Source organism: Phaeoacremonium minimum, assembly GCF_000392275.1.
Source record: "Phaeoacremonium minimum UCRPA7 unplaced genomic scaffold PA7_03_scaffold_582, whole genome shotgun sequence".
NCBI classification, from domain to species: domain Eukaryota; kingdom Fungi; phylum Ascomycota; class Sordariomycetes; order Togniniales; family Togniniaceae; genus Phaeoacremonium; species Phaeoacremonium minimum.
The window spans coordinates 65,625-89,558 of NW_006921484.1; the positions used below are offsets into that span (position 1 = coordinate 65,625).

General features: G+C 51.1%; 4 protein-coding genes across 4 annotated transcripts; 2 read left to right on the plus strand and 2 right to left on the minus strand.

The window, feature by feature from the left end:
- Positions 1 to 11,533: 11,533 nt before the first annotated feature.
- On the plus strand, positions 11,534 to 12,794 carry UCRPA7_8192 (putative mitochondrial phosphate carrier protein; the record flags this gene model as incomplete). Its single annotated transcript, XM_007920711.1, has 4 exons — positions 11,534 to 11,703; positions 11,856 to 12,275; positions 12,352 to 12,683; positions 12,742 to 12,794. The coding sequence occupies 4 exons, from the start codon at positions 11,534 to 11,536 to the stop codon at positions 12,792 to 12,794; spliced, it is 975 nt and encodes a 324-aa protein (XP_007918902.1).
- A 1,175-nt stretch (positions 12,795 to 13,969) lies between these two features.
- UCRPA7_8193 (putative acetylornithine aminotransferase protein) lies at positions 13,970 to 15,534 on the minus strand (the record flags this gene model as incomplete). The annotated part of the gene is made up of 3 exons (XM_007920712.1): positions 13,970 to 14,998; positions 15,072 to 15,311; positions 15,376 to 15,534. 3 exons carry the CDS (start codon positions 15,532 to 15,534, stop codon positions 13,970 to 13,972), a joined length of 1,428 nt encoding a protein of 475 aa, XP_007918903.1.
- A 1,622-nt stretch (positions 15,535 to 17,156) lies between these two features.
- On the plus strand, positions 17,157 to 19,199 carry UCRPA7_8194 (putative hormone-sensitive lipase protein; the record flags this gene model as incomplete). Its single annotated transcript, XM_007920713.1, has 1 exon — positions 17,157 to 19,199. One exon carries the CDS (start codon positions 17,157 to 17,159, stop codon positions 19,197 to 19,199), a length of 2,043 nt encoding a protein of 680 aa, XP_007918904.1.
- Positions 19,200 to 19,450: 251 nt separating this feature from the next.
- Positions 19,451 to 20,518, minus strand: UCRPA7_8195 (putative adenosine deaminase protein; the record flags this gene model as incomplete). Its single annotated transcript, XM_007920714.1, has 1 exon — positions 19,451 to 20,518. One exon carries the CDS (start codon positions 20,516 to 20,518, stop codon positions 19,451 to 19,453), a length of 1,068 nt encoding a protein of 355 aa, XP_007918905.1.
- Positions 20,519 to 23,934: the final 3,416 nt, after the last annotated feature.

Sequence of the window (23,934 nt, forward strand, 5' to 3'; positions counted from 1 at the left end):
ACTGTTCGGGCGCGTGAGTGATCGAGTATTGGCATCATGAGCGTCAGGTCTATACATACAAGCATTGCCAGATATGGCCGACTGCCGATATGCCGTAAAGGGCAGCGAAGACAACGGGCGCTATCTTGTTAGGAGCGTAGACGAATAGACTACCCGGAACTGGACCGTGTTAACATCGCTATTCCGATGTGGATAGTAGGGAAGTCCTACCAACTTGACCCTCCCCCATCTTGAGCAAATATAAAGTTATAAAGCGGAATGCGCAAGCGTTTCTGGTTCAGTTGATAGAATGACTTCAGGATTCTGGGAGCAAAGTATTTGATCGATGCGGTTGTGTGGCGCTGGAGAATTGTCAAGATAGTAGTAGACTTCTGCACGCGATACAACGCCCTCTATATATTTACCGTCTCAGGGGCATCGGGTTGCTTGAGGCTCGGCCCACAAATAGAAAGAAGATGCTTGCTAAGAACTAAGCCCTGTTGCTTCTGGCTAGTTCCGACTTGAGTATCGACTCTTGTTACGTCAATGGCGAGAACACACAATCTAGAAGGCCCTAATTCAGAAGTTGAAGGCTGCGGGTGATGGTGTTGCGTAAGTTCCAAGAACTCGACCCCCGGCGGAATAGAAGCATCTTGTGCCTTATTGTCTCGGGCCCTGTGGAGCCTGGAACCAGAGATACCAGTCAAACATGTCATTCTAGACTCGGTGCATCGCCAATCTTAGGGACGAGAACAGGGGCTTGACTCTGACCCATGCCTTATTGCGTCGACAAGCAACAGCAAACTACCGTATTAGTGCGGTAGACACGCGTGTTACGACGCCAACTATCCGCTAGCAAGGCTTTAAATTTAGCGCCCCTGACTTTGACAGCTCAATGGTCGATCCGGCCGAACACGCGTGTTACCTAAGCAGGATTCAGTGCTAAAGTGGCCCGGACCCAGACACCCGGACCGGCCGATTAAGCATCAATTCCGACAACACACCTGTCAAATGCTTTCTGCGTTGAAATATAATATGGGCCAGGCAGCCGCACAGCTTTCGTGGAGAGGCCCAAGACGTTATAATTCACCACTCACAAGATAGCAGTTTTCGACTCCCGGAGATGGCAGTCATGCCAGGTCCCCCTTATTTCCAACGCCAAGACCGGTTTTATACAATATTTCTGGAGACGATAGCTTGACCATTGTTTATATCTACAGTTAAGGCGAATTGTGTTCAATGTGAACAAAGTTTTAAGCAACCAAATCAATCTCATGTTGTTCATTCAGACTACAACTTGACCTCGAGTGAATTCTTTAACAGGGATACTTTACTCTCAAAACTCAACAAGGCCAGACTTCGATTGCAGAACCAATGTTTTTCAATTTTCCAGTTTGTCGTGGCTTCTCTTCCTTTCAGACGGTATCAAGCCTTTTTCCGAGGTCGATGGAAAGTATTTGCATGATGAACTGGTATAAAGATTGCACCACATTTAGATCGACAACGACAACGGTTTTCGAAGAGCTAGTCCGAGAAGTAGAGGATCGTCAAGTCAGCCCCTCAACAGATAAAAAGTCAATATTTAAACTACCGAAGGGTGTGGTACGCAAATTTACTCGCTCTGCATTATTCTCCTAATATCGCCAGATTTCCAGCATATGCGTTTCCATCAGTCAGAAAGATTACTTCATCGCTCTAGACTCGCTTCATCAATTCCAGAAGAAGTCAAAGGTTCAGGTTGCCTAAACCTTCTCGAAAATATCTTTATATATATATATATATATATATTAGATTGGAGTCTCAATGGTTTCTCGGCCGCAGTTATTTACCAAAGTCACATACACTTTTAATCGACAAGGCCAGTTGCTCCTGAGCGACTTGATAAATTGTACGCATATTCGGTCGACATCGTACTTGACAATCAACAAGTACTTCCGGGTGACCATCCAAAGCATTTTAAAACGTTACTACTCACTTGGTTAGGGCTACCGATGACCATGCAAACGTCATTGACTTCGACCAGGCGATATAGATCAACTCTGCAATCTTTGTATCACAGCTTCATCCAGATTCCTTACTTGCGAATTTTCCAGGCAAACCAACTTTTCACCAATATCATCTCTCAGCATTATGCCGGGTCTCACAGATAGAGACATATTCCATTCGCTGCATTTCCATCAAAGAGGAATACCTTGAGATTGAAATGGGGCTAGAAAGCCTCAAATAACGTTTCAGGTGGGATGCCGCCACCCGGAAATGTGCCGTCCCAACCTCCTTTACGGCGTCCAGCTACTGGTGAAACCCCTCCTCTCGAGATTCTGAACCAGTCATTTTCAAGCATAGGACCTGCAACCTGCTTGAATAATCAACCAGTTCCCTACAGTAGCCGACAATTTTCACACGCCCATTGGCTGGGCCACCTCATCACGCAGATGGCGGTATGCTCGTCTCGATGTTCTCCCAATCAAATCAGAGTAAACCCAATGGAGGTGGTCACGTTCAGACCATGCTAGGTGTTGAAGATAGCTGATGAGGCTCAAGTGATAACCCCTCATTCCAAGGCCTGGGAAGTGGGCTGTGAAGAAGAGATCGGGGTGCCGCCGGGCTCTGTGTGATGGTAGTAACGCGAGCCTCGACTTATCTCACCATCGTTTGTTAGTTCTTGTGCAACGTAGAAGCCCACAGATAAGATCCCTCCAGCAAGATTCCTGCTGCTGCAAGTCCGCACAGCACTCCGCCTTCCCCACATCGAGAACAGCGAAAAACTGCCCAGTTTGATCTGATGAATCGCAGATTGTGAATTCAGAAGCAGCTTATCACGTTGCCTTGCAACTATGATTTACGACAGCATTTCCGCCTATCGCTTGTTGCAAAGGGATTTGGAGAACCATCTGAAAAGAGAGGTGTTCAGGGATTACACCGAGAGGGACCAAATAGAAGTTACGGTGTGTCGGTCACGCGATGCTTCATAAATAGCGAGGCAGAATCCTCGAGGCTGACTCGCCGACAGAGACAAGAAAATCAATACAGCCTTAAGCTCCCTCGAGAACTGAACCAGGTAAGCTACCCCGTTCATGCGCTGAGAAGGAAATGTGATATCTCCGTGGTATGAAGCTAAATGTCTCTGAAATCGAAGAAGGAACGCCTTTACATTGAGAGCTATGTGCGATACGATGTGGATGACGGTGGCTATGATTAAACGCCGTGAAGCAGAAAGCTTAGGATCCCATCCTTCACTATTCGCCAGAATAAACAGTAGGGTACACACAAGCAGCAATCTTACGCACAGAGGCGCAGTCGCTTCATTGTGTCGAAGGGTGCCGACAGCGTTGGGTCGGGCATGTGCAGAGAAAGGAGTGTAATTTGCAATTTGAGGAATTCCCATTGAGACTTTGGGTGTTTTTAGGCTTATATATACGACAGGGTCGAATTAGTTACCATATTGTTTAAGTACTACATTTCATGAATCCAATTACTTCTAGAATACGTATCATGACTTGGATGGTCGAGGTCCATTGATTCGTGAAGGTGTCACCACGCAGCTGCGCCCCTCTTCGACAGCTGTACAGCCCCCAAGCCACAATTTGGGTTTGTAGCCAGCCGCAAGGGGTCTGAAGCAGGGCCGATGACAGGAGACAAGGCTTTTTCTGAGGTCTCCAAGGCACTCTTAGGCACTCTTAGAAGTCTTACCTATTCAAAGGCTTGCTTCTCCTTCGGTGTAAATCATTTGTTCTCGGTGTTTCTCCACATTCATTCGCTCACCTGCAGGGCGCCCGAGGTAAAACTGCACAAACCCGCCCTGCTCTCAGAATTGAGCCGCTCGTCCAGATCACCAGATTTTCTTATGTGTAGGGCCACGCAATGATAAACAAGAGACTCCACCTATCTTATTTGCTGTCGCCAAGACATATTGCCGTCTAATTGATGCTTTCGTCCAAGTTCGCGACGATTTCTGATCGCGACGCTCTACTCAAGGCCACAGCAAGATGACACGATGTCAAGAATACTCATTGCGGTTCTTGGAGTCATGTCACAGACCGGATACATATCCCGAGAATGTGCTTCGCACGCAGAAGTTCGAACACACTCTTAAAACTTATAATGACCGGCTCCTTGAGGTCGGCAGATTCTGGGAACCTAGCGAAAAGCGGCCCATTGCAATATGGGATTTAATCCAGAATGAGAATGGTCTGTGTCCCACTTCATGTATGAGATGAAATCCTATTCACACCATTTTGAGAGAATAGAGTTCCGATCGCCTGTGAATATCAAGTCAGATGATCTGGTTCAGCTTCAGCAGACTATAACCAGCCAGGCAGAAGATGCTCAATGCAGATTCATGTGAGCCCTCTATCACATGTCGTACCAGATGCCGGATTGGTCTTGAATTTCTGACACACTGTCACAGCTTTCTCCAGACAACCAATTCTCGTGGACCACTATGTTGCACGAGAGATCAGTTCTTTCACATCTTCACACACCACCAAGTGATGCCCTCCGCCATGGATTTGTTCCTTGAACTAAGGCCACGGGAGAAACCAATTTCCACGGCAGTATTTCGTCATGAGAATTACCTTGGAGCGTCTGGTGCACAATATTCACTTGAGCACCTGAGAAGATCCGGTTATTGCATTCAACATGCATTCAGTATTCTTGGCTACGAACACGAGACACACAGTAATGAGGACCCTTGGCCGTTAAGGCACATCGTGGTTTATCATTATTTTGATATCAAATCTGGCACTTCCATCTGGATAATTGTCAAAGGTAACATGGTCATGCGAAAGCGTATCATGAAATCCTCTGCAGCGTACCTAGCAAAGCATGGAAAGGTTTCAACTGCTGTAGAAGCATCTTTCATCGCCTCCTTAAGAACCCACTTGTTACTCCTGGAATGGTGTTCAGAGAATTTGAGCCAGTACATCGATTCTCTTGACGAAAGATCGCACAAGTTCGAAGCCCGCGTCAAGGTAAGCCCAGTGGCTAGAATGGCTGGCGAAATACCAAATACCAAAGCACCCTCCAGACAACCAACTTGGGATCTAGATGGGAGCAGGTCTCGAAAACAGACTGGTCTTTCCCACACATCACGGACGAACCAGCGATCTACGTTCGGTAGGGCTTTTAGTAGCTTATCCCGTATGGCGTCCGGATTTAGCAGTCATAATTCGCCCCCGAATATGAATTCCGGAGACAATGACGAGCTTGATTTGCAGACATTAGAACCAACTAAAGTCAAGGACGTACAACTCGAGGATATCTTCACGTTCAATGACTTACAATCGTTGCATAATTTAGCAGATGAGGTGGACAAAGCAAATACAGTTCTTGACCAGAACAAGAAATTGCTCTCCGAACTGAGAGAGAATTATAAGACCAATACGGATTCTCCTGATTTCCGATCATATCTTGACTATTCGTTATGCGCTTCAGAAGTATCAGACTTCTTACAGCAAGTGAAGGGCCTAGAGGCAGACCTAGATTCACACCAGTGCAGATTGCGCACACTTCTACGTAGCTTAGAAAAAGACGAAAGCCTTGTGAGTTTGCACCTTTGGCCATAATATTGTTGATCTATTTGCTAATTAGAACTTCAAGTTCACCGGAATTCTGCAATACCAAAGTATGCGAACCGGGGAGTTCTTCTCCGAGTCAGCTCAAAAATCGGCCATAACAATGGAGCAATTGACAAAGAAAATGGGCATTATTGCAGTGCAGACGAAGCATGAGACCGTATCTATGCACGTCATCACTGGCCTTACCTTGGTGTTTTTACCGGGGACCTTTGTCGTTGTAAGACACGATGTACCATCATTTCACGTTTTGGTATCATCACTTCTGACAAAGCGCCAGACCTTCTTCAGCAGCAACATCGTTGACTTCCAGAAAGGGAAAGGTACTGACAATATCGGCGATTGGGGAGTCAGCATACCGGCCTTGAAGCTATTCTTGGCAATGTGTATTCCTTTAATGGCAATCACTTTGTCTATCTGGCTGTTGTTCTACATTCGAACGAAGAGACAGAACTCAGCAGCTGCGATACTTGATGCTCGTGAAACCACCGAGAAAATTCTTGATACGGGAGAAGTGTGAAAGCAACCTCCTCGTCGTCTTGGCAACAATTTTTCATCTGTACGAAAATGAAGATTCTTTTCTGGCTGGCCCGAGTAAGAGAATGTATTCTTAGTGTAATTTTTCTGTCGCTGAGAACAGGAATAACACATGTATCCGTCCACTGAGAGGTTTCCTAGCAAGAGCGGCCCCCTAGCGAGTCTGGCATGTTATACAGTCCTCGAGTGTTTTACCAGGAGGTGAACATTTCACTTGTTTCGAAATTCTAGTTCTCATGTCAAGGTGCTTTCATACAGCCGTATTGGAAATTAAACAAGCACGAACATGGTCAAGGCTAGATGAGTTGACTTCGTAACTCACCCTCAGTGTGTGAGACACAGAGCTGTCAAGTCGCGTTTTGTATCATCATGTACTCAGGAGGCCATCATGACGTCGAGGATAGCTATACCCCGGGGCAGGGCCAAAGTTCTTTCGTGAGCAGCCACCTGTGAAAGCACTTGCATAAATTGTGGGACACTTACCGAATGGAAAAAGAAAATACCTGTCAGAGTTCTAGTGTACGTGAACATACGGTGCGCCGTTCGCGCCCCGCCTGGCGGTCAGGCTCTAAGTCTGCCTCATGTGGCTGTGCCGATGTGGACTTTCCTAGTTGCGCGATCGATGACCAAGATAGCGACCGATTAAGCATCAGTGACATGCACGTTAAAGCATATGGAGTGGGCCTTCGGACTCTCCTAGCTCCAAGCTTGGCTCGCGTCCCTGAGGGGGACTGGGAACGGGGATGGGACCGCCGCTGCGGTCCGCCAAATGGCGAACCACTCTTAGCCGCCCCTAACAGGTGCCTCCTGCGCACTACCCCGTAATGTTATAAAGTGAAATCGCCCTAGATATCTTCGTCCGCCATGGCAGTCAAGGTATGCACTCTTGATTGCCCCATGCAAAACATTGTGCGCTGGCACCATAGCCAAGGTAGTTAGCCTTGAGTTGCGCCGCCTACAGCTACTTGTGCCTATCCAGCCATCTACTCGACGGGAGGCAGCCCAAGTCTCTGGTTCGAGGTCGCCTGCCGAATACCGTTATTCCCCGCCCGCTCCTCCCACCTGCCCCGCCATCATCTCATCCTGTCAACTTCATCTTTCTGCTCTCAGGTGTACACTTCGTCGGCATACCCAATTAGGCACTTCCACGACATATAGAAATATATATACACTAGAGAAATTCAAGATGCGGCCTTGACACACCAAGCTACTAGTCATACCTTTGCCCAGCTACAATCGAAGAGCCAGGCGCAGGTCCACAAAGCCCAGTGACACCACTCGCTTTCGTCCGGTCACCAATGGACGCAACACCAGTCCAGACAAATACCAACACCGATTTAGATTTCACGGAATTCGTCAACGAAACACGGAAAAAGTACAAGGGAAGAAATGGTAGGCGCGAGTCCAAGAACTACATCCCGCCTCACGAAGTGGATGGATACTGGACAGAACCCAAAATTCGAACGGCTTTGAAATCGTACCAGGCACGTCTCGTGGGAGATCCTCATACCATAAAGACTCAATACCTCCTCATCTTCTCAACACTAGTCTATATCGGAAAATGCAGCTCGATATCTTATTTCATGCGATACCGCCTCTCCGACAATCGGTTTCCACTGGAGACTCGCCCAGAACCGGCTTTGGAAGGACCGATCCACGATGATCTTTGGGATAAGTTGTATCGCGCGCAATGGATGTTCTTCCCACTGGTCTTTCGTGGACGCTTCGAGCTTACGAATGTGCGTCTGACGCCTGACCATGTATTGCCTTTCGAAGAAGAACAAGTACTCAAGAGGGGCGATGCGGCGCAGATTTCTCTAATCCAGATTGACGAGTCGTGTAACGAGTCAGACCAGGTTGGTCTTCCCTCCAGATCCCTGCCATCTTGGAGTGATGAGGGCTAATAAGGCGTTCTGCAGATCCAAAACAAGGTTCCCCGTGAAGTCGTACTGAAGACTTACACTGACGATAAATTTCGCAACCAATACAACAGAGAATTGGAAGCGCTCATGGTTCTACAAGATCAAAAGAATGATAACATAATAAAGTACTATGGATCGTTCTCGCAAAATGGCACGTTTAATCTATTGCTGGAATACGCAGATGGTGGTGATTTGCTCGCTTTCTTCAAAGAAAACCCACCCCCTCAGACCCCAGAGGATACCCGCTTATTCTGGACTGGTATCTTTGATGTGCTCAAAGGCTTACACGCAGTCCACCAATTGACGCCCGACAATGGCGAGCCAGGACAATATCGAGGGTAAGTTGTCTGCATTTAATCCTCGGTCCCCTTCGCGAGCTAATTCGCCTCGTTTTTTAGGATACATGAGGATATCAAACCCGACAATATTCTCCTTACCAAAGGCCGGTCAGGAAACTTGTATGACTTCTCTTGCGTTTTGACGGATTTTGGCTACAGCCACGTCAGAGCAGGGCCCGATGGCTTGGGCATAGACCGCCATGGAAACCACATATACGGTATGACGTGTCACATTGCTCATGAAAGTCGAGTGTCACGCATGAGTTGCTAACCCCTCGCTCGTAGGTGCTCCAGAAGCAAGCCACCATCATGCATACCTTCAGAAGGGCATCAATCGAATATCCTCGGCAGCGGACATCTTCTCTGCTGGCTGCGTGATTAGTGACGCAGCATGTTGGGTGGCGTTCGGGTGGGGAGGCCGTGACGATTACTATGCTCGACGTGTCAAAGCGAGCAAGTTTGACGATAAAGGTCATAGAGGCTGTTTTCATGATGGAACCGAGAGGCTCAAGGTTGTTGACGAGGTTCATACACTCATCCGTCAAAAGTGTGGGTCATATGACACTCTCACTCCTCAAGTCCTGGGCCTGGTTGAACAACACATGCTCGTCCGAGCTCAAAATCGTTTTGACGCAAAAGAGATGTTCGACAAGCTCACCCAAATCTTGAACCAACCAGAAGAGGAGCTGAGACTCTCCACGGAAGAACAAATCGATGAGCTTGATTCACTGATGGAACAGCTCAACACGCGATCTCCCGCTGGTCCTTCACGCCATGAATATAAACACGGTCGATTTCTTTCAAACGGTAGCGTAACCTCCAGCAACCAAGACGTGTTCGCCATTGTTGGTTCTCCTACTTCTTTTGCTACCCCTGATCAGAATTCGAGCGCTCCAACAACTCCGGTACGGCCTCAGCTATCCTCGTCTCCCATCACCACTTCAGGCGGCTCGAATCCCCACACGTATAGCACTCCCAATAGCCCAGACTATCTCTCACCGACCTCTCCCTTATCACCACCGAGCTTTCCCCCGAAATTCTCACGTCCCAATCTCCCGAATATGGACTCTCTTGGCTCGGCGTCTTCAAACACTGGAGGCCGTCGTCAGATAACAATGGAGCAAGCAGACGAATGGTGCAGAGCCAGGAAAGGCAGCAATTCGGCGACAACGCACGAGACAGACCGAATTCTGCAGCGTCTACGCACTCAGCTGAACGATCGCGATTTTCTGTTTTTTGTCGACGATTCTTCTACGATGCAGCAATACAAACAGAGTATTGAGAGCATTTTCTACACCCTGGGCTACATATCGAAATCTATCGATAACAATGGTATCGAGCTTGCATTTGCTTCCAAGGTGAAGGATGATCCGCCAACGCACAAACATTCACACGTCACACCACTCCTGCATATTCTCGAGGCTTGTAAATATGACCAAGATGGTTTGTTCATGGAGAAGAGTCTCGGTGACCTGGTTGATCGCGTCATCATTCCACGCTTATTTCCTGGAGGCACAGAACGAAGGCTATCCTTCTCGTTCCTCCGAAAATCGAAGCCAATCAGCATATTTGTGTTCACAGATGGCTGCTGGGGTGCTGATCCCTTCGCAGCTTGCGGGGTGGAACAGCCCATTCGCAAATTGATGAAGACGTGCCAAGACCGCCAGTTTCCTCGGCCACGCGTGAGCATACAGTTTCTCAGGTTTGGAGATGATGTGAACGGCATCAAACACTTGCAGTACCTTGATGACTTCGGTAAACGTGAAGGATAGTAAGTCGCCCATGATTCTTGTTCTGAACGGACGCCTGCTAACGCAATCAGTGATGTTGTTGATACACGTTCTGTCACCGATGATGTGTATAATATGTTTAGTGCCAGCATTAGTCAATCGCATGACGACCACAAGAATGATGAAGCCTCACCAACTTGAAGCATTCATGAAGCGTTGTTCCTCAAAACAACTGTACGCAGGCTCAGGTTTTACGAAAGTACCATTTAGTGAAGAAGTCGGTAACAATCCATGGTCCCCGTTGACAAACTATGGCTGACATAGACTCCAAGATGCATATTTGCAAGGAAGCTCTCCTGCCAGCTTATCGCCTTGATGCACGCAACATCAACCGAAGACTGAGATATCAGTAGCTCATTGAAAGGACTCGAGGCACGGATGTACAGTCAATGGATGATAATCCATCTTAACCATTCGAGGTTTCAGAGACTTTCATGGCTTCCTAGCGTCGTGGTGGAACCACTATCATGACCGATATGCATTGAATGATGGAGCTCATGGGGAAGAGTGGTGTACTTGAGAAATGGATAGTTTGACAAGCCCCTGGAAAACTGCACTGTACACTATATCCTCTGAAGAGCGCTGATCGTGAAGAATGCAATGCGTCAGTCAGTGTACATTGCGGTCCCTCACATACAAGCATTAAGGACCAATACAGGATACAGGGTTGTCTATTTCCGTCCTGAGAAGTGATCTGAAGTGACACATACTCTTCCTTTGTGAATTTCGTACGCCATCAACCACTAAAACTAGCGACAAACACTTGTTTTGCGACTCGACAGATCGACCGTCAGAGAACAAAATATATAGCTGCTCAAAATACGATATGAGTAGATCAGTTATACGATTAATAGGCAAGAGAGCATACATCAAACCAATGTAAGACATGGCAATACTGTCATTACTTCCAAGGAGAGGTAGCATGCGGGCCACGGGGTCGGACGGCGCAAGCTGACAGGCGGGCGAGATGCATATGTAGAGCTCGGAAAAACACTGGCGAGAGATCAGAGGCATTCAGTCAGATATTCCGACGCCCCCGAGATGCGCCTCACTTGTTCAGTGCAGCCACCGCAGTCCCAGATGGCGGCGGCTGGCAACGGTGGGTCTGCTCGCTCGCTGGTCCGTTCACCCGAATAAACCCGACCATTAATTTTTTCTGGAGCTCGGCAGCCGCCTTGCCGCTCTCTGGCCTCCTCCAGCCTCTGGGAAGGACTGAAAAACATCTTTGCTAAGCTTAAAAAGCCTCAAAACATTACCCTGACCATATTTTTCCTACCGCTTCCCGTTTCGCGATCTTCGTCGTCGAGACCTCAAACTCCACTCAATTCGTCTTCCTCTCAGCGCGGCATCTTTCTCCGGTCCTCCCCTTTCCTTGCTACCACACATCAGTCGCAATGGCTTCTCCTGCCCAGTCCACCGGCTCGACCAAGGTCGATGCCGTCGTCCAGCAAGCTAAGGCTGCTGCCCCGACTCAGCTCAGCGGCCTTGCCCTCTACTCCAGATTCGCCCTTGCTGGCGCCGTCTGCTGTTCAGTCACCCACGGTGCTCTCACCCCCGTCGATGTGTAAGATACCATTCCTCCCATCAGCTCTCCGTGGGCTTCGTGTTTCAGCTGTCTTGCGATGTCGCGATCTCGAGATGCGGACCGTATCAAGTCAAGGTCTTGGGGTGCGCAAACATCATCAAGCAACGAAGCTAATCATGCTCCTCCCACAGCGTCAAGACCAGAATCCAGCTCGAGCCTGCCACCTACAACAAGGGCATGATTGGCGGTTTCCGACAGGTCATCCAGAACGAGGGTGCTGGTGCGCTGCTCACCGGTTTTGGTCCGACCGCGGCCGGTTACTTCCTCCAGGGCGCCTTCAAGTTCGGTGGTTATGAGTTCTTCAAGCAGCAGTCGATCAACCTGATCGGCTACGAGAACGCCGCCAACTACAGGACCGGTGTCTACCTGGTCTCCTCTGCTCTCGGCGAGTTCTTCGCCGATATTGCCCTGTGCCCCCTCGAGGCCACCCGTATCCGTCTCGTCGCTGAGCCTACCTATGCCAGCGGTCTCATCGGCGGCTTCGGCAAGATCCTCAAGAACGAGGGTGTTGGTGCTTTCTACGCTGGTTTCGGACCCATCCTGTTCAAGCAGTAAGTTGACCCGTGCGATCGCCAGCCGGCTTTGTCGTTCCCGGAACAACCGTGGTCGACTAACGTCCTCTCTTAGGGTTCCTTACACCATGACCAAGTTCGTCGTGTACGAGAAGGTCGCCGAGGCTATCTACCGCAGCTTCCCCAAGAAGGACATGTCCGACGGCATGCAGACCGTTGTCAACCTGGGCTCTGGTCTCGCCGCCGGTTTCGCCGCCGCCATCGTCTCCCAGCCCGCCGACACCATGCTGTCCAAGATCAACAAGACCAAGGGTCTGCCCGGTGAGGGCACTGCCACCCGTCTGGTCAAGATCGGAAAGGAGCTTGGTATCCGTGGCTCCTTCACCGGCATCGGTGCCCGTCTGTTCATGGTTGGTACTTTGACCGCCTTCCAGTTCGCCATCTACGGTAAGGCAAAACTGTTCATCCCTCCTTAGTTCTTTAAACATGCTGACAAATGATACAGGTGACTTGAAGAAGGCGCTCGGCGCGACTGGCGGTGTGGAAATCGCCAAATAAACGACTTTCTGACGGATGCGGATCGAGGGGAGGATTGTAATAAATCTAGATGCAGGGCGGAAGTCTGACGAGGCCTGCTCCCTTGCATGGCCACTCCATTATAGACGGCTATGGCTCGGGGGGCGCGGCCATCTCGTCCGGCAGAACCTATAGAACTGCCATCATCACACTCTGTTTAGCATTTGAGTTGGGCCCGGACTCAGGGCTGACAGCTTTCCTACCGTCTCTCAGGGGGGTGGATCTGGTCGTTTCATCGTTCCAGCTCAAGAAAGAAGATCATAGAGCATAGAGCATCTGGGGAAAAGAGATGTCCTGCTAGATGGTTGTATAATAGTCTTTTTGCAATCATAGACCGGAGTTTGATGCCTTGAAACTGCTTGATGTCGTGCGCTTCTGTCATAAGTGAAGAGTCTGTAGCCACTGTCTGTGGATCTGTAGCCTTCAACACACGTTTGCACGCCTATGGTGCGTTCGGCGCGTTTGGTGTGTCGGGGTCAAGTTTCCTTACAGTCTGGTTCTCAGAATCTGGGTCAACGTACCGCTTATAATGGCCTTAGTAATGCCTCGGAGTGAGTTGGGGGTGCAGAACTATCGTCAAATCAGCATTTCCTGAGCTACGTCAGTGTCTTCGTGGCTTCCAGTCATAATTCGAGGTTCATCTGTGCCACACACACCCTGCACCTCACTACACTGCAGCAGCACATTATGCACAGCATATGCTCCTAAAATCACACCAAACTCTATGTGATTGCGGGGTGAGGGTAATAAATGTTAACTGTTGAGGGTGAAGCTACTCAATATTGAGAGCCATAATACTCATCAAGTCTCAAAGATTCTGTTTATTACTATGGGTCTATCCACTCTACGAAGGTAGTAATCCTTTGTTGAGGAGGTAGATAGTGATACCCATGCCGAAATAACGTTTACTACCTTGGCGGAGGAGTAGCATTGTTATCATAGTGTGGAGTTCCTGAAGCATATGACACAAGATCAGATTATTTAAGTGATATCTGTGAGTGTTGAAGGGCAAATCGTTGGTATTCATTGAAACTCAATTCAGGCATGCAGGATATCCTGCACCATTTTAAGACTCCGAACGCCGAACACAACAACATATCCACAGCAAGGCTCATGATGCCTCGCTAACGCAGACATCTATATCTACAGGCCGTCCATCATGCCTGGGTTGCAGCAATAGCCTTGTCCAGAATCTCAATGCCCTCGTCAATCTCGCTCTCCGAGACGGTCAAAGGCGGCACGAACCGAAGGGTGTTTGTGCCAGCAGTAATGACGAGCAAGCCCCTCTCCCTAGCAGCCGTGATGATGGGGTTCGGGTCCTGGGTCAGCTGAAGACCCAGGATCAGTCCCCGGCCTCGCACCTCCGAGATCAACTCGGGGTACTTGGCTTGCAGCTCCTTGAACTTCTGGACGAACACCGCGCCCTTTGCCGTTACCTCCTTTTGGAAAGCAGGCTCGGCCAGCCTAGAGACGACATAGTGCGCCAGTCGGCAGGCGAGCGGGTTCCCGCCGAACGTGGTGCCGTGGTCGCCGACCTTGATCTTCTCCGCCACGTCCTTGCTCACGATGGTCGCGCCGATGGGGAAGCCGTTCCCGAGCGCCTTGGCCGTGGTCAGGATGTCCGGGTGCGCCTCCTTGGGCAGGCGGCCGTGGGCCCAGAAGCTGCCGGTGCGGGACAAGCCGCACTGGATCTCGTCGTAGTGCAGCACGGCGCCGACCTCGCGGCAGCGCTTGGCGAGGGCGATGAGGAACTCGTCGCTGGCGACCTGGACGCCGCCCTCGCCCTGGATGGGCTCGACGATGACACCGCACGTCTTCTCGGTGACCAGCTCGTTGATGGCGGCGACGTCGTTGAAGTCGCCATACTTGAAGCCGGGAACCATGGGCGAGAAGGGTTTCTGGTACTTGGGGTTCGGCGTGGCCGACAGACTCCCCATGGTGCGCCCGTGGAAAGCATTGTGGAAGGAGACGAACTCATATTTCTCGCCGGAGGGGTCGAGGACCTTGCCCACCTTGCGGGCGAACTTGATGCCGGCCTCGTTAGCCTCGGAGCCCGAGTTGCAGATGAACACGGAGGTGGCATCGTGCATAGCCCCTGACTCCAGAGTCTTCTCGACCAGCAGTTTCGAAAGAGCGCCGGTCCATGGGTTGTAGTACAGATTTGAGGCATGGATGAGTGTTTTGGCCTATATTGGGTGTTAGCAACATGTTGTAGGCTTTCGTCCGGTGAGTCACCAGGAGGGGGTAGAATGTACACACCTGCTGGGCGATCAAGTCAGCGAACTCGGGGTCGGAATGGCCCAGAGCATTGACAGCGATTCCGGCCGTAAAGTCCAGATATTTCCGGTTCTCAAGATCCCATATATACGAGCCTTCTCCTTGTACAAAGACGGGGGGTGGTCGGGAGTATGTCGCAACCATGAACGGGGCATGCTCATTGACAAGTGCGGCGCTCGGGGAGTCGGCGGTGGGATCGGGGTTGGGAAGGTTGGCGTCCCTCTGAAGTTGACTTGTCAATTGTACGATCCACCATCAAGTCACATAGCCAAGAGCTTGATCTTACCACAATTGAGCCCTGGGTCTCCTGAGCCAGATTGGAGGCGGCGGCCGCCTGTGAATAGCATCGCAGCCGGGCCACAGCTAGTACACCGGTGGAAAGCGGGCGGCTTGATCGTCCGGCCAGAGTGGCCGAGACTCGCTGGACTGGGACCCGGAATGCCATTGTTGACGACGACGACGACGACGACGACAGAAATCAACAAAGGGAGAAGAGGCTCGGGGTATAGGAGATCAAAAGAAGGACTGAGTCAATTTCATGCGGCAGCTTATGAGTGAAGAGAGCGTCAGTGACTGACAATAAACGGCTATGACTGATAATAATTGCGCTTCTGCGCCGGGGGAAAAATTTCTGGTGGGGTCACTGCAGTCAATTCAGTGCAATTGCCTCCGGTCATCGCTCGCCGCCGCCATGCAAAAATTCTGCCAGGAACACCCAGGCACCTTGATAGTCTCTGATCCCACACCGCCTAATGCCGTTATACCTTCCGCTTCTCAATATCGTCGGCTCTTCACCTCCAATATTCTCTTGATCGTAGCTCTAATTGATCCCCTCGAAGTTTCGAGACAGTCACCTGCGTTTCATGACGGGCTGCCTTCATGGCTGAACAATTGCCCAATGCCAGACATTGAACCTGACGAGCCGTCGTACTGCGCTGCCTCGACAGCTTTGACAAGCTTCATAGCTGAAGAAGTCCTAGCTAGTTGCTGAAGGCTTCATCTCATATTGTTGGCAGGTCAATCTCGGACTCGATCGATCAGCTGGTCTACGCCGTTTGTTCCTTTTTTGAGTTCTGACAGGATGAACGGCGACTGAGCCACTCACTCAATCGCTCTGTACCGAGCGGCGGGGCTGTCACAAGCAATTGTTAGTGGCTGATGAACCCTCAATCAGTGAGAGTGTGGGGTTAGTGAGTGTGTTAGCCCGCCGCCACCTCCGGCGCGTCATTCTGGAAACCCCCCTGTTGGCCCGGCCGCTTTCATGCTTTCCGTCCGGTTTGAATCACATGCAAATGACTAGCACTCGACGGATTGTCCAGATGACATGTTTGGGCCTACGCATTCCACCGGCTTTGCGGCTATGTCGTCTTCTCCTTTGCATGCCGTCGTCTTTCATGTTATTCCTGTTATTCCTTCAGAATAACTTCCTCATAACTCTTTTATTGAATATCAATCGGCCTCATAGCACGGTCTCGGACCCTCCCTTCTACTAGCTGCATCCTCTTACATATTTCCTTCTGCGTTGTCATCCCTCGATTCACGTCGACGCAACGCATTGTGCCCCCACGAGCCTGCCCCTTTCCAGAAGGTGCCTCGGATCGATTCCAATCCTCACTCAGCTGTCCCCGCAGCTCAGATGGCCGTGGTATCGGCACGCACTTTAGTCTCCTCCGTCGGATCTGTCTCACTTGTCTATTGAGATCCTTGCTGAACCATCACAACACCGAGACTGCTTCCAGATAGATACATAGGGTCGTCGAGAAACACCCTTGGCAACGGCGGAGGGCGTGTCAGAGCAGTTTGCATTGCATAGCACTTGTTGAGTTATACCTGATTTATTCCTTTTCTTCTTTTCAAGATGATAGATCATGTCCTTGGTCGACCCTCGGTCAAGTCCCGGAGACTTCAAGTCCTTGCTGTTCTGGCGTTTTGGTCCGCATATCTGGTGAAGTAAGTCTGCCGACACTTCGACGTTCAAATTCTTTAAACACCGTGCAACTCGCTTTTGCTGACCAATCTATAAGGGGAAATAAGCATGGCCCACCATATATGCGCTTCTTCTCCAAGATGTTCTCGAAGAGGTTGACGGCGTGGCAGACAGTCGTCATCACCATGATATATCTCTATGCGACCCGCAACTTCAGCACCTTGGTCGGCCTAGCTAGTCCAGAGCCCCTCTCCAACATGTACGATGCGACCTATTTCCGGGCAACTTGGGTACTGACCGCACTGGACGCGGGTTTCTGGACGGCTATGAAGATCAAAACCAAGTGGCTCCGAGACCTGGCAAGCATTGTCTTTTCTGTCTTCTACATGATTGCTGCGGAAAAGGCGGACGAGAAGGTGCGCAAGGTCAGGGGTAACCTGACGGTGGACCATCTGAGAGTCAGTTGGAACAAGGGCACAACTCCTTACCTTCGCTTCTTCCAAGGCCTCATCCGGCCACGATTCACGAGATGGCCGCCGAGAGCTATTCGCATTCCTCGGCCGGCAACCAGTGACTACAAAGAGACGGTTTCTGCGTGGTTGTACTATGATGGGCCTCTCTCTGATTTGGAGAATCACAATAAGATTGTGTTGGACATCCCTGGTGGAGGCTTCGTTGCTATGGACCCCCGATGCAATGATGACCGACTCCTTGCTTGGGCTGCGAAGACCGGGTTACCTATACTAAGCTTGGACTACAAGAAGGCACCCGAATATCCTTATCCATACGCCTTGAACGAATGCTACGACGTGTACACAACAATCATCAAGAGCAAGGGACGGTGCATAGGCTTGTCCGGGAAAGAAACCCCGAAGGTTGTCGTCTGCGGTGACAGCGCAGGAGGGAGTTTGGCCGCCTCGATGACTCTGATGATTGTTGAGAGTGGCTCATCTGCTGTCCGTCGTTTCCAGGGTCAATCCGATCTTCCTCTGCCAGATGGTCTGATCCTGTTTTATCCCGGTCTCGACATGAACATTGGAAACTGGATGTCTGACGAGCAGATGTCTCTGATTAAGGATCGCAGGATGCGGGTGGCCAACAAGGCAATCATCCGTCGGAAGAGCATGCAGTATAATGATCTCGTGGGCACCCCCCACCACTCTGATGACGAGGATGATACACGACGACCCTCTGTTGAAGGAATCGGAGGTGCTAAACAGAGCCGATCTTCCAGTCCGAAGGAACCCAGTAGCCCTCATCCAGAGTACGCACATTCTGGTCCAACGAGCTGGAGCAAGGCAAAACAACCCCCGTCGACCGACGTTGCGAGGACGAACAGTACGTCCTATCACGCTGAACCTCTCCAGACGCGCCTAGCGATGTCATCCATGATTTCCTATTTCAATGACCGTATCTTGACCCCGGAGATGATGCGCGCCATGATCATTCTCTACGTCGGTCCTCACAACCGCCCCGACTTCTCCTCAGACTACCTCCTCTCGCCCATCCTCGCACCCGATATGCTGCTTGCGCGCTTTCCAAAGACTTACTTTCTAACCGGCGAACGGGATCCCCTCGTCGACGACACAGTCATCTTCGCCGGCCGGCTCCGTCGCGTCAAGGCCGCCTTCCATGCCTCGGGCGGCCGACGGCTCGAGTACAGAGAGTCAGACGCGCAAGCGCCGGGCTTCAACGACAAGGATGTTGCGGAGGTCATCCTGATCCCGGGTATTTCACACGGCTTCCTGCAGTTCCCAACCGTATACCCGCCCGCGTGGAAGCTGATCGACCGCTCGGCGCATTGGATCGAGGATATTTTCGCATCAGCGGCGCAGCGCGAGCGGGACCGCAAGGCTGCGCTGGTCAGCACCACTGCAGTCGCAGCGCTGGATGGCGATAGGCACCACCAGCGGACGGAGTCAAGTGGGGACGAGGACAGGCCGTTGGAGATGAGCATGACGAGGGCGCGGACAAAGTCGCTGACGAACGGGGCAAAGGCAAAGGGCGTGCCCGAGAGGATCCCTGAGGAGTCCCCGGAGAAGAAGGGCAAGAAGAAGGTGAATGGACGGACGAGCAGGAGGGATGATAAATCTCTCGTGAAATTGAATAGCTCGGATGACTTGCTTGGGCGCAGAATGCAGGGACTTGTGGGTGGATTGACTGGACTGGGTGAGGAAGAGTAAGGGGTTCCTTGGTTGGGTCAAACGGTTATCAACGAGCATACATAGACATGCATCATCACCATTGCATCTGTTTACGTTAGGGTATAGAATACACGTTCAGACTGGTAGATTGTATAAAGAGCATTCTGTAACTCTTGCAGTTTGGAGATGTGTGATTAGAAAGCGGTGTATCTATTATATGGTTGTCATTATATGCGCTGTAGTTCTCATTCTTCATCATCCAGGGCCATCTTCTGAAATAGTTTCGTCTCTCATGCAGACAACTTGCCCTTCCACTCCCCGACGACATCCTTGATCTCGGCCAAGATGGTCGCTTTCCTTTCCGCGGCACACCAGCTGCCCTCAACGGCGTGTGTCGCGACACGCTCCCATTCCTCGATGCTCAAGTCGAACGCATCATGCACCGCGCAGTAGTTCTCCAAGATATATCCACCAAAGTACGCCGGGTCGTCACTGTTAATGCTGAACCGAACGCCCTTGTCTAGGAATGTGCGGATGGGGACATCCTTCACGGCCGGTGCACCCTTCAGCACGACGTTTGAGATAGGGCACACACTCAACATGACCTTCTCACGAGCTAGCCTCTCCATAACCTCCTCGCTGTGCCGACTGTTGACACCATGGTCGATGCGCATCGCGGCGAGGTCGTCCAGGGCTCCGGTGACATAACCGGCCGGCCCTTCCTCGCCAGCGTGGGCTGTCCGTCGAATGCCCGCCTCCTTCGCAAGATCAAAGATCTCCTTCCACATCACAGGCGGCTTCTCGATTTCCGTCGAGCAGAGCCCCAAGCCAGCCAGCGTCCCGTCCAGGAAGTGGCCATGCTCTTGAATAGTCTTAAAGGTAGCCAGGGAGTCCGGCACGGGCAGATGGCGCAGCAGGCACGGGATGAGCAAGCTCGTCAGTCCGAACTCGGCCTCAGCCTTCTTCTGCGCCGCGACGAATCCGTCAACGACCGTCGTGTACGCGATGCCCCTTGCCAAGTGCACCTGCGGGTCGAAGAACACCTCGGCGTGCCGCACGCCCTGGCTGTGAGCCTTTGTGAAATACGCAAACGCCAAGGCCTCAAAGTCGGCCGCGTTGATCAGGACGCTGAAGCCAATGTAGTAATAGGCCAAAAAGTCGTCCAGTGACGTGAACCGGTCATATCGGGCATACAGCGCCTCCACGGATTGGAACGCAGTGTCATCCTGGGGCAGAGCGATGGCGTTCTGCTTGGCCAGAGAGAAGAGCAGCTCTGGCGACAACGAGCCCTCCAAGTGCATATGATGTTCGCACTTTGGCAGCGCCTTCAGGAAGCCGTGGATTGGTGATTTGCACATCTTGGCGGGTGGTTTTGACACAGGCACTCAGCAACTTCGGAATATTCGCGCAAGCCCGCTTGCTGCAACTTTGCAGAGGAATTTTTACTGCTGTTCAAACCGGACCAAAGCACCAAACATTGACACCAGGAAAGATGAAAGTAAAATCTTCTTTCACTGATTTATCTAGACTCCACAGGTCTGCATTATCTGATGAAGCATTTTGTCACAGAAATGGAGAATTTTTTCCACTACAATCTCTGTTTCGCCGCTTGACTCAAGCTCCACGTTCAGTGATGTCGGCTATCGCCGTGTCCAGACGTAAGCTATGAGTCGCAACGGCGAGGCGTTCGCGGAACGTTTTGTAAGCCCAATGGGAGATTTTCCTTAGCTGCCGAAATGAACGCCATGGTTCAGCCTTACCTGGCTGAAGTGACCCTCTACTAGCAAAGTCTCTGCTCATCTGGAGGAGACAATTGCACAAGTGAATGAGCCCCCAATCCTTCCAGATATGGCAATGTCGATGGTCGGGCCTGGTGGTTGGTTCAGATCATCTCGCCGTTCTCGTTAGCCTGATTGGGTCCTGATCTCGCTGTGCACGCGAGCGAGAGTCTGCGCCCGTCTGATGGAGACCGCAATGTAAGGTTGCATTCGCACTCAACTGAACTCACTAGACAGGGTTCGCTGGTAGTGGCTTCGTTCACCATAGCTTAGCGAGCGTGGCGGCCTGGGGTGCCCTTGGACGGCTGGGAAATCGCCCGAAATTACAGGGCGATGCTGGATCACTTAGGACGCGGCTATGGTATGGGATGGCATGGACGGAAAGCTCCATTGAGTCCCATTGTTCACAATCGATGCCAGCTGGGTAGAGAAAAATCCCCGGTACGCGGCGTGTCCTCTGCCAGGGGTATCCTGCTACGCTGCGGGACGTCGGAATCTGGCTTCCATTGAATCCTGGCCGGTCGGAAATGTCTCCTATCGAGCCTGTCAGACGCGCCGGGAGCTCCAATCTGAACAGGCTTAGTCGGGAGGAAAACCTACAGAGCCGCGATGCCTGTCATTCCCATGCAGGAGGACCCTGGCGAAAGACAGTGGGAGATAGTCTAAGACCATAGGCGACTGACAACCTGGACAAAACAGTTTCGAGATCATACAACCCAGCTGTCATGCTGAGCGGGAACCTCCAAGACGCGGGAAGGGCATGGGCCATCCCAACCAAGATCCGGACATCATAGAACAAGCCGTCTGTGACAGCAAACGTCACACAAAATGAACTTGTCAGATCCTATCGACAAGGTCAAGCTTAAAGACGAAAATAGATTCGGGAGTTTGATCAGCGGCAGCATCTTCTACGATCGTGCGATCACAGCGAGACCTGCGGATCCAATGTCGACCGTTTCTCTGTGGAGGAGCTGCGCTTCTTGTTTTCATTTGGAACAGCTGGCCAAAACTTGTGAGTGGTAGACGGTCGGCAGCCATTGCCAGAGCAGGTGTATCTCGCCAGACCTTGCATTCGGGGGCCTGAACGACCGGCCGGCATAGACCGTTGCTGACAAGGAACAAGCCCCGAGCCGACTGCATTATGCAAGCGATGTGCTCCTCTGGGACAAGTTCGAGAATCAATGTCTGACGAGTCTCGACACCACTTGCCGCGATGAGCGCAGCCTGAAGGATGTTTGACCTTCCCCATCCCAGGGACTTTGCTCCAACTCTCAAGTGCATCGCCTTAGTTGCAACACCCCTCATGTTTGGTACCCCTCCTCCCATAAATCTGAGAATCGCTTCAAGCAAGCCTTGCGAATCGGATGATCTCCACCACGGTACCACTGCAGCCTCTAGCTGAGGCATGTCTGCCGACCCAAGTCAACGCATACCATCGCGACTCACTGCTATCTGTCGTGGATGGAAAGCGACCATAGCGAGACGCAAGTTCACATAATGTGAAAGAATTGGTGGCGCCATGCATTCAGTGTTGTGAACGACTGTCTAAAGAAAATGACAACACTACAGCGACGATTGGTGGAATCTAGTAGCATGAACAGTCCTCGTTGAGTGATTGAGCCATTGATCGACACTCCCAGTCGCGGCATTAAAGGCAAACTGACAGGCGTCATAATCTTACAGTAAGGGCATCGAGGTGTCCATGCATGTACGATACATGCCTTTTTAGCACCCCAAGCTTTGCGTTGGAGGTTCGACCCTCAGGTAAGCGAAAACAGACGGACTGTATTCTACCAGCATATGATACCTTGCAATTCACTTGTCATGCGACCGTGGTTACCGCTGGTATTCCAGCTCACATGGCCTCTGCATGTTGGCCTGTGTCTGCTAGGTTCAGCTGGTGAGAGCCTCCAAGAGCTTCACCACGCCATATCGGGGCGAGTTACTTTGGCTACGGATCCAGGGATGATGCAGTTTGTAGACTGCAGACGAATGTCCGCAAGCCGATGTGTTTCGCACTGTCAACAGTTCGCAAAGCATGATCGAGCCGTCTGGCACAATGCAAACCGACTGTTGAGACGCTAGGAGTCCGTGACTATTTTAGTATTGCACTGGTCAGCGATCGCCTCCTGCCAGAGATTCGGCAATCGGGTGACCGAACTTACTTCGGGTCCACATCTCCATTGGGCAGAGCTCCGGTGTTTCGTCAATGCTTTCCCAAAGGTGCGGCAGAGCATCAACAGCAATTCACACCGTAGATCCTGTTGGTGGGCTAGTCCATTGTCCGTGGGTGAAATGGCTATATCAGCCGATGTTAAGAAGAGGGGACGGACTTGCTAAGAGAATAGCATGTTTTGGGCCATCTCGATCGAAACTTGTGCGGGTGCCCAAGGGGTGGTCGGACTCAGTGGTCCAGTTGTGCCAGGCGATGCCACCACCTTATTAGCGTGCCAACTTCCCCTGTATGGCTTTCGAAAACGTTACGTTCCGAAAGCTTCTCGCCTCGTGGGTTGCAGGTGGTCTGGCCCACAGCTACTCCTTCCGGGCCGTGCGCCATACCTACGAATCTTGTAGTGCGGGTAGGTCCCTGATTGTGACCTTGAGATTGAAACCCCAGGTTTGGGTAGATTAAACTTCAAACGAGTTGTCATCAACCTCGATAGATTTTGCCTTGCGAATACGTATCATCATAAAGTCATAATCCTCTAGCTTTGACAATGCTGTTTCACCAAATACTGTGCCCAAGGGTGTCTTGCCCTTGCGAGACTCGGTTGCATGTACAGTACATGCAGCATAGGGTCAGGCGACGAGAGGTCTTCCTGTGGCCGGCATCCTCAGCGATTGACACTTGGCTGTTGAAAGCACCAAGGAATGCCAGTGCGGAGGAGCCAAGCCAGTAGTGCTCAACCGAGACATCGGCCAGTCTGACAAGAATTGGAACGTCTCTCCTCTGCAAAGTCCTCTGGGAGAGCGATCCTGGGTGATATCTGGTGATG